Source organism: Mustelus asterias, chromosome 6 (genome assembly GCF_964213995.1).
Source record: "Mustelus asterias chromosome 6, sMusAst1.hap1.1, whole genome shotgun sequence".
In the NCBI taxonomy this organism is placed as follows: domain Eukaryota; kingdom Metazoa; phylum Chordata; class Chondrichthyes; order Carcharhiniformes; family Triakidae; genus Mustelus; species Mustelus asterias.
Window position 1 is genome coordinate 46,205,398 of NC_135806.1, and position 15,096 is coordinate 46,220,493.

Consider the following 15,096-nt stretch of genomic DNA (forward strand, 5'->3'; position numbering starts at 1 on the left):
CCCTTCGGCCCAACTTGTCCATGCCGCCCTTTTTTAAAAAAAAACCCCAAAGCTAATCTCAATTGCCCGCATTTGGCCCATAGCCCTCTATACCCACTGTACCATGTAACTATCTCAATGCTTTTTAAAAGACAAAATTGTATCCGCCTCTACTACTACCTCTGGCAGCTTGTTCCAGACACTCACCACCCTCTGTGTGAAATAATTGCCCCTCTGGACACTTTTGTATCTCTCCCCTCTCACCTTAAACCTTATGCCCTCTAGTTATAGACTCCCCTACCTTTGGGAAAAGATATTGACTACCTAGCCGATCTATGCCCCTCATTATTTTATAGACCTCGATAAGATCACCCCTCAGCCTCCTACGCTCCAGAGAAAAAAGTCCCAGTCTATCCAGCCTCTCCTTATAACTCAATCCATCAAATCCCGGTAGCATCCTAATAAATTTTTTCTGCACTCTTTCTAGTTTAATAATATCCTTTCTATAATAGGGTGACCAGAATTGGACACAGTATTCCAAGTGTGGTCTTACCAATGTCTTGTACAACTTCAACAAGACATTCCAACTCCTGTATTCAATGTTCTGACTGATGAAACCAGCATGCTGAATGCCTTCTTCACCACTCTGTCCACCTGTGACTTCACTTTCAAGGAGCTATGAACATGTACCCCTAGATCTCTTTGTTCTGTAACTCTCCCCAATGCCCTACCATTAACTGAGTAAGTCCTGCCCTGGTTCAATCTACTAAAATGCATCACCTCGCATTTGTCTAAATTAAACTCCATCTGCCATTCGTCAGCCCACTGGCCCAATTGATCAAGATCCCGTTGCAATTGGAGATAACTTTCTTCACTAATGTCCATCACCTGCATACATTAACATACAAGTAGGCCATTTAGCTCCTCAAGTTTGTTTTGCACTATTCAATGAGATCAGAGTTCATTTGTGACCTTAATATAACCCCAACCCGCCTTTGTCCTGTATCCCTTAATATCTTTGGTTAAATGAAATCTATCAATGTCTCACTGTAGAAGTTTGGGGGTGGTACTAATAGTGTAAGGACGTTAACTGACAAGATTTATATTCCTGCAATGCTACTCAATCTCTGGCCAGAAGGGGAACATTTGTATTCATGTTGTCTCACACCTGCAATTAATAAATTGTTAGAGGTTACATCTCTCTTTTTCTCAATCTCCCTTCCCTGTTTATTGTTCCTTCTGTCCCTGATTTGACTCTAATTCAGCTGATATCCTTTGTTCGGGTTTTGGACCCGAACCCCAAGGTATATTATGAAGTCAGATTAAACCCCTACAATTTTTCTGTTTTTGGCATAAATGTGAGGAAAGGAAGCCTCACCTCAGGAGCCAATTCACTGACAAGCTAGGGATCTTTTTATCAAAACAAGCTTTATTCATGACATAATTTGAATATAATTTTAACAAAATGAAACAGTTTAACTCTTCACTGTTGAATAATCTTTAAACATGAATAGAAACAACAACTTATCATTATGTCCGTTCCAATTAAGCATTATTTTTCTTATCGACTTAAACCCCACCTTAAAAATAGTTAGCAAACACAGATATACTTGCTCTGACTTGGGTAACAACTTTGTAGCTTTCAGAGAGAGAGAGTCTCTTTTAAGATCTCCAGTCATCAGCTCCCTTTTTAAAATGAGAATGAAACAGTTTTTTCCTGCTATAAACCTAGCTCCTCCCATTAACCTAATATCACATGACTCTGTCAACTACTCCAATCTGAAAACCCAGGAAAACTTAAGTTAACAAAAATGCATTAGGCCTTCTACTTAGTAAATACATAGCTAAAATGAGTAATTATCTTGCTTTCTAACATCTGCTGCATTCGTTCAAAACAAACGGACTGCTTGTAACAAAACACTGCAACTTAAAGCAGTCCCCCTCGAACATATATTAATAGCACAATATCATCGCACCATCTCTATTGTTCCTCTGTTTCTTTCACAATCCATAAATCTTATTCGTTAAGGAGACCATTGGTCTCATCCAGGTAAGTAAGTCAGAACTGTCCGAAGTTTCTGTCCCTAATTTAGAGTTTGAGACTTTTTTAGTGGATCCCAGGGAGAAGAGGAATTTCCCAATGGCAATTCCCATGGAATCCTGCATTGGGACATCCGACGGGTCCCTCATAGCATCTTCCAGGGTACAATCGCAGACTGGGAGATCGAGACCATTATTCCAACACTGGACCAGAAATTAGCCATGACGGAACTTAATTGGAGTTAACTTTTGAGGTTTGACTTGTATAAAAAGGCAGCATTTTGAATGTTGTGGGAAGTAGAACAGCTTCAATTGCTGGTGCAGACACAATGGGCCAAATGGCCTCACAATGAAGTGACATAGAGTTACTCTGACAAAAGCAGTGCATCTTGGGTCCACTGCGCTTGTCATAACTTTAACTGCACCCTTCTGCAAATATAATATTGTTGACACAGAAACCTGCTAAATATAGAACCCTGTGTTTGTTCAGAAAAATGCTTTTGTATCTGCTGCTGGTTGTATTTAGGCTTTTGCATTGAGTTTAATTTAGATTTTCAAAACATGTTCCTTTTATCATTATTGTTGGTGAGAGATGATCCCTAACTATCTCATTGCTTTTATCCATTTGAACTTAAGGTGTTGCTAGATGTTGTAAAGAAACTGGGAATTAGACACCACGCAAAGGGGACCATGGTTACAATTGAAGGACCCCGCTTCTCTTCTCGAGCTGAGAGTCTGATGTTTCGTCAGTGGCACGGTGATGTCATCAACATGACCACTGTTCCTGAGGTAGTACTGGCTAAAGAAGCAGGCATTTGCTATGCTAGCATTGCCATGGCAACCGACTATGACTGCTGGAAGGAGCATGAAGAGGCGGTGAGTACAATGTATTGTTTTCAAATCACTGAGCACATGAATAATATATATTGTTGTGGTATAATTTAGGTGGATCTACTGCAATAAATTGCCCCTTGGTTTGTCTGCGCTTGTGAATGTGAGTGTGATGGACTGGCGTCCAGTCCTGGGTGGATCCTGCCTAGAGTCTGGCGTTTGTTGGGAAAGACTCCAACTCCCTTCGTTGTCCCTGAATTGGAGTAAGCAGTTAAGTGAAAGTGAAGTGAATAAGAATAATCTTGTTGCTAACAGCGGTGGGGGCAAAGATAATGGATGAGTTATATCAAGAATACCGTTTTTCTTGTGATTGTTTAAAACCCTTTTTATGTAAAATAAACACAGAAAATGCTGGAAATACACAGCAAGTCCAGCAGCATCTGTGCAGAGAGAAATGAAGTTAATGTTTTTCTCACAACAGATGTGGATAGACTCGCTGTGTATTTGCAGCATTCTCTTTGTTTATCTCAGATTTCCAGCATCCGCAGTGTTTTGCTTTTGGATCTCTGTTTTCCAGATCCTCTCATTTTTATACTAAGGTGACTTAATCTAAAACTGCGATTACTTTTCAGAATCTCAGCTTGATGGAGGGTTTTCAGAATCTGTTCAGTCTTTTAGTTATATATCGACATGCTCATTTGTATTGCCAAAAGATAAATGTATGTCTCTATATTTTTTTTGTCTTGCTGTCAAAAACATAGTGCACCCAAAAAGAACTTAGCAATATTGTAAATTTGTGCTGTTTTCAGATAGGATGCAAACTGCAACATATTATATAATTGAAACATATTGAAGCATTAAATGAAGATTACATTAACGTTACTTCCATCTTGAGATATGTCAGTGCTCTAGGATGCGGTATTAAGTGATTTATGCAATTTATTTTTGAAGTATTGCTCCATCTTTACTGAAGGTGCTAAATATTACTGGGATATTGCTTGCACCAACGCTTCCTTGGTCCCTCAGAATCTTCACCATGTTGAGATTAAGTTTTGGTTATTTGTCTCTCCAGTGAATCACAATAGATCCTGTGACTGGAAATGTGTTAAAACTCTTACTGTGCTTACCCCAGTCCAACGCCGTCATCTCCACATCATGACTGGAAATCTGCACAGGACCATATGACTGAAGAACAGTGGGCGGCGGAAATTCTCGCTGTTTATTTCTTCCCATCCCTATAGGCCATCTATAACACACCAACAGCTTCCCTATTTGTGAGCAGCTAATTTAACTCATCCCAGGAGACAAGCTGGAATCCTTGGATCTGTTTGATTTAGCACTAAGCCTTAAAGGGAACAGTATTTTCATTATTTTATTAAGATAGACAATAATTGGTCATTATGTTCCAAATTTGTACAGCACAATTAGACAGGGAAGTGAAAGATATGAAGTAATTTTTTCTGTATAGCATGCAGAATTCAAAAGCCACCTTGAGTAATCAAATGTAGTAATCAAAACCATTGTCTCGTGACACAGAAGACTGCCAGAAAAAAATTGCAGTGACCAATAAAATCTTACTGGCCAGTGAATAAGGGATTGCTCATTTCAAACAGAGATGAAGTGGAACTTTTTCTCTCAGTGGGTTGTGAGTCTTTGGAATACCCTTCCTGACAAAGCAGTGGAAGCAGTGACTTTGAATATTTTTAAGGCAGAGGTAGATAGATTCTTGGTGAGCAAATGGGGTGATAGTTATTGAGGGGTAGGCAGGCTGTAGGTTTGAAGTTACTGTCAGATCAGCCATGATCTTATTAAATGGCAGGGCAGGTTTGAGGGGCCAAATAGCCTACTCCTTGTTTGTCTGAAAACTTACTATTCAGTTGATTTATACAGTGGTTAGAAGCAATACCAGCCCCCTGTGTGGTAAAGGCAGACCTGATAGTTAAAGTTCAAATACAGAATGAACACCTTAATACAACAAGTATCTTTAATCAGCAATATTAGTACTAACTAGGAATTGCCAGTGAAGACAATTAAAGTGACCCGGTGTGGCTAAAAGGGATATTTGCTCAACCTATAGCCACTAGTAGATATATTTATATTAACCAGGTACTGCTTGAAAATATCTTGACATTAATGGGCATTGTAACCAGTGGTCATTACAGTTAGCTTAAGTGATGTAGCAGGTGGAGTTGTTAACACTGAAACTGCGAGTGGATATATTTACAACACTTAGGCATTGCCAGAGGGTATTGTTATACTAATGGCTACTGCCAGCAGGTATACTTATACCCATGCGTGCTACCACTGGGTATTTTTATACCTGATGTATGTATTTATTAATCACAAGTCGGCTTACATTAACATTGCAATGAAGTTACTCTGAAAATGCCCTGATCGCCACACTCTGGCGCCTGTTCGAGTACACTGAGGAAGAATTTAGCATGGCCAATGCACTTAACCAGCATGTCTTTTGGACTGTGGGAGGAAACTGGAGCACCCAAAGGAAACCCACGCAGACACGGGGAGAATGTGCAAACTCCACAGAGACAGTGACCCAAGCCAGGAATTGAACCCGGGTCCCTGGCGCTGTGAGGCAACAGTGCTAATCACTGTGCCACTATGCTGTCCAACACTAATGGCTACTGTCGTAGGTTTATTTACACCAATGGCTACCACCAGTGAGTATATTTACATGAATGGCTATTGAGGGTGCATATATCGACAGTAATGGTTGCTGTGAGCACATATATATATATATATATATATATATATATACTGGCTAATACCAGTGGATATGTATACTGATGGCCAATACCAGTGGGCATATGTACCTGAATGGTCAATGCTAGTGGGTACATTTGTGGCTAAAACCAGTAGATTTATTTACACTAATGGCTAATACCATAGGGTATATGTACAGTAATGGTTAAGACCCGTGGGTATACTTACACTAATGGTAACTGCCAGCAGCTATATTTCACCGATGGCTAATGCCAATGGGTATATAGTAATGGCTATTACCAGGTGTCTTTCCCAGGCTGAACAAACAACACTCTGTCACAGATATAGCTGCAGGAACAATGTCATTTTAATGTGCCATTCTGGCTAACTCGCCAACATTTGCTGTCCTTTCACCCCCAGGTCAGGTGACCCAATAAGTAGAGCAGGAAGTATTTTACACTATCTTATCCGAGTACCGTATAGTACGTACTCAAGTCCACACGCAACCAGTTATCAACATGATATCCCTTCCTTACCAGATGAAAAACATGTCCATGATTTCTTCTGTTTGGTATATGTAGCTTACACTCCATCTCTTACTAACATACTGCAATAATCTTTGCGAACAAATTTAAAAATCATTTCCCTACTTCACTGAATAATTGAATGTCTTCAGTTATGAATGTCAGATAAATTCAGTGCATCTGTGTCCAAAATAGTTCATCTTTTGTTCAGTATTTCACTCTCTAAAACTGCTATTTCCAATTTCATGTTCTCTCGCTAAACCACCCAAAATCTTCACGTCACTTTTGTAGTCCCCTCTTGTGCCGTGATCTGCTGCTGCTTCAGAAATTCTGATCATCCAGTCAGGATTGAGAAGTGTCGTCGACCCCTCTGGAACTGATGTTTTTCCCGCTGCATAGCAAGATGTCCCCCTGCCATCAGCATCGCCGGGTTACACTTCTTGATTGCTGGATGTCAACTTCACCTGAGCCCCTGAATCTGTTTTATCTGCTGCTGTGTCTTTGTCGCCATATTTTTTAACACAAGGAAATTCTATCATACGGTACTCCTTCTGGCTATAGCACAGCCACAAAGTTTTCCTTCTACAATGACACAGTATGGGTTGGGGGAAAATGGTGTATCCATCTTACTCGGTCTCTCCAGTCTCAGCTGTACCTCATCACCTGGCACCATATCAGTCTGTCTAGCTCACCTTCTATGGTCTGCATAAAACATCGCCTCTGCATCACCATCTCAGACCTCCTGATCCACACTGATCTCCCTCAGCACTGACATCTTGGTGTGTGTTTTGCTTCCAAAATAGCAGCCTCGCTGGGCTCCATAAGTGACCATATATGACAGCAATGCCTCATTACAATATTTGCCCTCAGTCTCCTAGGATCTCTAAGGATTGATTTTGTTGTTCCATTTTCCTGTGGCCATTTAGTCTGTGAAGTTGAAAGCCTATGATTTGACTGAAATCTGCAAAGATCTGTGAAATAAAGTGTAGCCAATTCTCTCTGTGTGTAGCAAAAACTGCCACAAACTGCACAAACAATTCCGCTTCTTTCTCTAGTGGGGATCTGTGTGTTTGACCCTCCATCAGTGGGTTGTGACAGTGGGTCAGCAATGTTCATCTTTCCAGCAATGTGAAGTACTTGTACTGCTAGAGACCCAAAACCCATCTTTCAATTCTGGTAGTTGCACCTGAGACATTGAACCACCTCTAACGGCTTGTGATCCATCACTAATTCAAACTCAATACCAAAGAAGCATGCGTGGAATCCTTCACGTGCCCACACCAATACTCGGATCTCCTTCTGCACCTGTGACTATCTCCTCTCAGATCTCCATCAGTGATCCACTCTCATGGGCAGTGATTCTCAGGCCTTTAACATGCATTTATACCAGCACTGCTCCTCATCCTATTGGACTCCTATCAGCAATGACTGTCATTGGTGCATCCGGCACTTGTAAAGCTGCCTTTCAAAGCTTTGAAAGCAGCTTTCTGCTGTTCTTCAAATCTGAATGGCTCATTCTTTCTGGTCAATGGATCAGCCAGAGTAGCAAAGTTTGGGATATACCCTGTTCAATAGTTCACAAGTCACAGAGAACTTCTCACTTTGCTGGCATTCTGTGGCTCACATGTCTCTGCTATTGCTTCGATCTTGTCTTTGGCCAGATTGATCTCAGCACTCGTTAGTTTATGTTTTGTGAACATTGGCACTGTCGTGCCCAGCACGCACTTGTCTGCATTCACCACTAAGTTCTGCTGCTGGCACAATCAGCCAATACTAATCTCTCATTGTCTCTGTGAAAAATGCCAGCAGGATTATTTACGTTGTTGGCTTCTTCAGTGGCTATATTAACATGAATGGCTACGTGCCAGTTAGTATATTTATACTAATGGCTGCTGCCAGCAGATATATTTACAGTAATGGTTGTTGCTGGTGAGTCTTTTTATCTTAATGGTTACTGCCAGTAGGTATGTTTACACTGAGGGGTATTCTCAGTGGGTATGTTTACATTGAGAGGTATTCTCACTGGGTATGTTTACATTGAGAGGTATTCTCAGTGGGTATGTTTACACTGAGAGGTATTCTCAGTGGGTAAGTTTACACTGAGAGGTATTCTCAGTGGGTATGTTTACACTGAGAGGTATTCTCAGTGGGTAAGTTTACACTGAGAGGTATTCTCAGTGGGTATGTTTGCATTAACCAGGAACAGTCAGCAAAGATATTTACACTAATTGGATAGTGTAAGGGGAGCGGGGATTGGCATTGGGTTTCTTTACACTGATCAGAAACTCCCATCAAGAATATTTACAGTAATAGCTTAGGTAATTATACCAACTAGGTGTTGTCAGCAAAAATACTGATACTAACTGATCATGGATGACAAAATTTTACCATTGCAGTTATACTTTTACACTCACTGGTTACTGGGATAGGAATATAGGAGTGCCTTATACTAACCAGTGACTAAAATTCAAGACATTTTCTCTCCCAGTGCCTCTGAATTGTTCCTAATATGTGATCTTAAATTGTCAGTTATGCTTACAAGGCTATGGCTATTGGTAGTGATCAACTTATTGTCCTTGTCAATGTGGCCAATATACCTAGTGTTCTGTATTTCTAAGAATTACCTTTCACTGTCCTGCTGTAGTATTGCCACATTTTTTACAGAAAGGGAGTGCATAGCATTCTAATACTTCAGGCAAGGCAGAAACAATGGTGAAGAAATACTGTAAGAAGTTTAACAACACCAGGTTAAAGTCCAACAGGTTTATTTGGTAGCAAAAGCCACACAAGCTTTCGAAGCTCTAAGTCCCTTCTTCAGGTGAGTGGGAATTCTGTTCACAAACAGAACTTATAAAGACACAGACTCAATTTACATGAATAATGGTTGGAATGCGAATACTTACAACTAATCCAGTCTTTAAGAAACAAAACAATGGGAGTGGAGAGAGCATCAAGACAGGCTAAAAAGATGTGTATTGTCTCCAGACAAGACAGCCAGTGAAACTCTGCAGGTCCACGCAACTGTGGGAGTTACAAATAGTGTGACATGAACCCAATATCCCGGTTGAGGCCGTCCTTGTGTGTGCGGAACTTGGCTATCAGTTTCTGCTCAGCGACTCTGCGCTGTCGTGTGTCGCGAAGGCCGCCTTGGAGTACGCTTACCCGAATATCAGAGGCCGAATGCCCGTGACCGCTGAAGTGCTCCCCAACAGGAAGAGAACAGTCTTGCCTGGTGATTGTCGAGCGGTGTTCATTCATCCGTTGTCGCAGCGTCTGCATATTTCCCCAATGTACCATGCCTCGGGACATCCTTTCTTGCAGCGTATCAGGTAGACAACGTTGGCCGAGTTGCAAGAGTATGTACTGTGTACCTGGTGGATGGTGTTCTCACGTGAGATGATGGCATCTGTGTCGATGATCCGGCACGTCTTGCAGAGGTTGCTGTGGGCATGATACTGTCATCCTTCAGTGTTGTAGTGCCACTTGACTTTTGTTGAATACAGTGTATATTGACATCACTTGCTGAGCAGGATTTTTAAAAAACATCTTATTCACGATTGCCACATGAACTGTTTATGACTTATTTAAGCTGTAATATCTTGTACACTCTTCTGACATTTGACAGGTCCTGTTGTAGTTCGGATGTAAGGCACTCAATCAGATATGTGCAATGAAGTTAAAAGGCCAGGAGGGGGAGTGCAGAGTAAGTGTAAATGGAGGGGGAGACAGTGGAGACCAATGGCTACTTGCTATCCAGAGAACACAGCTAGCCTGGGAAGCAAATGAAAACTGAGATTTTGGAAGAATTTACTGCTGTGGCTAGTATCTTGTGTGAATCCATTCTAATATGATGGCTCAAACCGTCTGGTCTCTGGATCTTTGGAGACCAGACATAAAATGAAAGCGAGTCAAGATCTTGAGTAAGTTCTGACATGTGGACGTAGGTGACAATTGCCTGAGAAGTTTAAATTTCCACTGGGAGTTTAAACCAGGTCTAACAGCTGGAAACCTCCACAGCTCAACTCCCTAATTAGACCACACCCACCCGACTATTGCACCCCGCCCCACACCTGAGCACCTGACTACACTGTATCCTTACCACACTACCACCCTACAACACCTCCAACCTGACTAAACCCCCCTCATCATTGCCACAGCCTTACTCGAATGGTCCCCCATCTGACTACCCTGCCCTGGATCCGACCCGACTATCCCCACTGACCATCAGTCTAAACACCTGACCAGACGCAAATATGCCTCCGATCACCCGATTACCTTCCGCCTACTCGACTACCCACCTAAGCCATCTACCCACTTCATTAACCCATTCACCAACCCACACTCTGTAATTAAAAGAGTGGACCTTTAAAAGAATTACCTGAATATGGCAGCTAGTGCCCTAAAAAGGAGGGCAGTGTCCTCTCCCTCCACTGGCTGGAGTTAAACACGGCACTGCCAATTTCTCCGTCAGCTGGGATCAGAAGATCCCAAGAAATGGGTAGGAGCATTGGGTCAGGAAAATCTTCGTGGGCAGTGGCGATGCACCGACCATTACTGTTGACTGGAAGACCTTATCCAGCGTGGTGACCAGATAAAAGAGTAATTCAGTACTGCTGAGAAACTAAAAATAGCAAGCTTGTCAATGACCAACACAAGGTGGAAGGAAGGAGGCCTAATGGTAGTTTAGGGTAAGTGATAATTTTTTTTTCTGCATAAGAACCTGGTGAGTAAAATCAATTTCCTTAAGACAGATGAATGGTGAACATGTTGTCCCACAAATATAACAGAGTCTTGGGCCTGTCCAAGTTCAGGTTTCTCTGTATGGCATTGTTTTCGTACAATTGGCTAAATTCTCTTCCCTAATAAGTAGCTGTGACAATGAAGCTACTTTATATTTCCATCTATTTCTAACCAAAATGTGCCGAGGAACATGTTCACTAAAAATGACCTTGTTTTCGCACACTGACATCAATCAGGAATTTTGTCTGCAGATTATTTAGATAAAGGGAACATTGTGATCTTGTTTTTTTTATATCAGTTCTCTGCTCTTCTCTGCCTCTAAGTGACACTGGCTAGGCTACATTTATTACTCAGCCGTAGTTACTCAGTGAAAGTGGTGGGAGGCCTCCTCCTGGAGTCGCTGAAATCCACAGAAAAAGTGTGCTCCAACAATGGTCTTGGATGGGAAATTCCAGGATTCTGATCCAATGACAATGATAGAACAGCTACAGATACGTATATAGATATACAGATTGGATGCTGTGGAAGTCTGTAGAGTTGCAGCAAATCGATGTAGAATTCAGTGGTAGTAATACCCACATGAACTGCTCTCTCCAAGATAATGCCACACCACTTGGAGTAGAAATTTGCCATGACATAGAATCCCTACAGTGCAGAAGAGGCCATTCGGCCCATCAAGCCTGCACCAACTCTCGGACACAGCACCCCACCCAGGCCCTATCCCTGTAACCCCATACATGTCCCATGACTAATCCATCTAACCTACACATCCTGGGACACTAAGAGGCAGTTTAGCATGGCCAATCCACCTAACCTGCACATCTTTGGACTGTGGGAGGAAACCATGGGGAGAATGTGCAAACTCCACACAGATAGTCACTCAAGGCCGGAATTGAACCCGGGTCCTGGAGCTGTGAGGCAACAGTGCTAGCCACTGTGCCACCCGCTACAGCTGATGGTGAATCAATTCCTTTTCTTTATTTTCAATGGGGAGTATTTTTCCACATCAAACCTCACAACTGAATATAATAAACCAAGGCACTGATAACATTGGAGGGTTAGTTATCTCAATACAGAGTCCATTGTCTCATGTGTTTCTTTTAAATTCCTGTTTGTGTTAATACCTCAGTTAACTGACTTATTTGAATTGGTTTGATGAGTGAGTTGTGAAGTGAAGACAAGAATCTGATGAGAACATGTTAGCCAGTGTTCTAAAAATAATCCACACATTGATTTGTGTGACATCATGCAGACTGATAAGAAATTGAGTTAAGTCCAGTTTTTTTTATTGTTTGTTCTTCTCAGGAAAGTCTCCACCCACTCCTTTCATACACAGCTGTTTCCAGTACCGTCCACACCTGAATAATGAAAGGTTTTGTAACCTTAAAAGCAATAAAGCAATTCCAAATGCTTTGATGGAGTAAATATTTTCAGTTAACTCTTCAAGATTACCATTTGTTTCAAGGGACTATGGAGCAGCTACAGAAGAATGCTGATTTGGAAGCCTTGCCTGGAAGCCTTGCCAGTAAGCCTGCACTCAATGTCAAAGAGCACCAAGTTGGCAAAGAGCTGGGTGCAGAGCTTGGGATGCCATCCTTACCAGTGTGGAAGCGGTGACCAACACCATTACCACATTTTGTACCCAAACGTGATGCAGCCTCTTGTGGCCAATTTTTCAAAGCCGCAGCATAAGCAACTCCCACCAAGAACTTCCACCATTGAATGCTGCAATGGAAGCCGAGACTCAAGTCACACAAAGCCACCTCAAAGCCATACAAACTCTCACCTGATAGTGCGGTGACTAAGGATACTCATCCCCAAAGAGGCTCGTATGGTGTTGCAGCAGTCCAGTAATCTGATTTCCAACTAGAATTGCTGATACGTGACCCCTGAGGGTGCGGGATTGGCTCCATGGAGTACAAACCTATTGCCCTCTCTTGGGATGACAACCTTCATCTTCCCTACAGTACTGCTGCCTGTCAGCCAGCCAGCCCAGATTGCAGCCGCTCATGGCAAGTCGATGCTGTCTGAAGCCAGGCTTTCTAGGTCCAGAGCAGCTCCAGGGCATCCTGGCTGTCCATCTGCAGTCCATCCCACTGACAGTCAACAGTCTTCAACCATGCTGCAGCCACTGAGAGAGCACTGGATAGGAAAACTAGGACAGGCAAAGACACACAGTAAGGGAATACACATTTGTGTGGAAGGTGGATGATGGTCCAGTTTGAAATGTTTATTTTTTTGGTTTTATGTTTCCTTTGTGGTCAAGTGGATGCAGTGATGATCAGTGGCAAAGGTAAAGTAAGGGTGGGGTTGTTGAACAATGGGTTACTAGTATTTCACTTTGGTGAGTTGTTCAGGAATAGCCCCGCCAGAAAGGGGCTGCTTAGGTCCCCTCCTCTCTTCCTTCTCATGCTCTTGCTGAGTGGTTCACCATGTAGCTATTGGTAAGAGCAGTCCTATTATGATTACAAGGCATCAGACCAACACCATTTTTGACGGTTTGCCAAGTATTGCAGGGCTCCTCCAGTGAAGTCCAGTTAGAAGAAGTGCTGTTTTGCCGATGGTCTGCTCTAACATATTACCTGTGGCAGTATGGCTGTCATTGTATGCATGCTGTATTTGTGTTCCTGCATTGTGCACTGAAATCATCAGCCATGTCGCCAGTAGGTAGTCCTCCACATCCCATAGCCCTCCTTCGGCTTGTTGTAGTGGCTCTAATCCAGTAGGCACAGTGGGCTGGCACAAAATGAAGGCATCATGACTGCTGCCAGGATGCCAGACATTGACCTACTTACTTCGCTGTATATGGTCACACAGCAGTTAGATGTTGAGGGAGTGAAATCCAGTAAAGGGCAGAATTGACATGTGGCGTCAGCAAAATGATGTGCATGTGGTATATGTACATGATGCCTTCAGGAAGCCTGCAGTCCTAGTGAAGCTACATGCTCACTCCCCCTGCTTGCCCCTGGCAGGAGGGAATCGAATCTAGTTAGGTCGCTTTGAAAAGCGAACCTCTGTGACCTCCCATAGTGGATGGCAAGCTGTAAATTATTGCAAATATTTCCAGTTCCAGTCTGGAAGGAGATGGATACATAAAGGTTCATCACTAAAGTCACCTTCGCAGTCATTGACAAAGCTGCCTAGTCCTGCTTTGAGGTGTCACCTGTGGCTGCAGAAGGTGCCAGATTACAGAGAGGATACCCCTACTGAAGTGCAGATGCCTCATGCATTGTTCTGCACTCAAGTTCTGGTTGGAGAATTGCTCCCTGAATACCATAGGTGGGCACGGCCTTCTCGCCCTTTTTCTCCTCCTCACTCTTCCAGCAGTTTTGTCCTGCTCTTTGTGCCCTCTGTGCATTCTGCAAGAATGCTGCGTTTCAAGGGACACATCTGGGAGTTAACATTTATACAGGAGCCTTGAAGTCAACAGAAATTCCTGCACATGGAATGGCACCATAATATGCCAGCTGTACACACATCTGGCAGTTGTTCTAGTGATCCAGATACCCAGGCATTGCTCTGGGGCCCAGGTTCAAATCTCACCACAGCAGATAGTGAAATTTGAATTCAATAAAAATCTGGAATTAAGAAGTCTAGTGATGACTGTGAAACCATTGTCAATTGTTGTAAAACCCATCTGGTTCATTAATGTCCTTTCAGGGAGGAAATCTGCCATCCTTACCTGATCTGGCCTACATGTGATTCCAGATCCACAGCAAGTGGTTGACTAGCCTCTGAAATTGCCCAGCAATCCACTCAGTTCAAGGGCAACTAGGGATGGGAATCAATGCTGGCCCAAACAGTGACACACACATCTCATGAATGAATTTTAAAAATTGCTTCAAACATCTATCCCAATGTGGCATCTAATGTAATTCCCTTGAAAGTGCACGTGCGGCAGATGTTGTTTTGGAGCTCTAAGGCACTCGTAATAACCCAAAATGGGTGGCATCAAGCTCAGTGTCTCACCCCTAAAGTGTGCCTGGCTCATGTGGGGAACAGTTTGGTTAGTCCCACTCCCCTGCTCATTTTGAATGTAACGAAGAAATGAGGAAGCGAGATTAGAAGAAACTATTTTGCGAAGTCACTGAAGTTTACAGCACACAGGGAGTCCATTAATGCTAAAGTAATCCAAAACTATTCCACTGTCCTGCCTTTTCCCCTGTTCTGCTTCAAATATTTATCCACTTTACTCTTAAAACCACAATGGCCTCAGCCTCAGATATAAACTGTTGCAAAGTATTCCATACTCATAACGTTT

General features: G+C 42.6%; 1 protein-coding gene across 1 annotated transcript in view; it reads left to right on the plus strand.

The window, feature by feature from the left end:
* Nucleotides 1–15,096, plus strand: part of mtap (methylthioadenosine phosphorylase) — a 178,325-nt gene that overhangs the window by 129,230 nt on the left and 33,999 nt on the right. Inside the window, exon 6 of the mRNA XM_078214282.1 lies at nucleotides 2,656–2,895. Coding sequence (XP_078070408.1) covers nucleotides 2,656–2,895 — 240 coding nt within the window. The remainder of the gene's footprint in view (nucleotides 1–2,655; nucleotides 2,896–15,096) is intronic.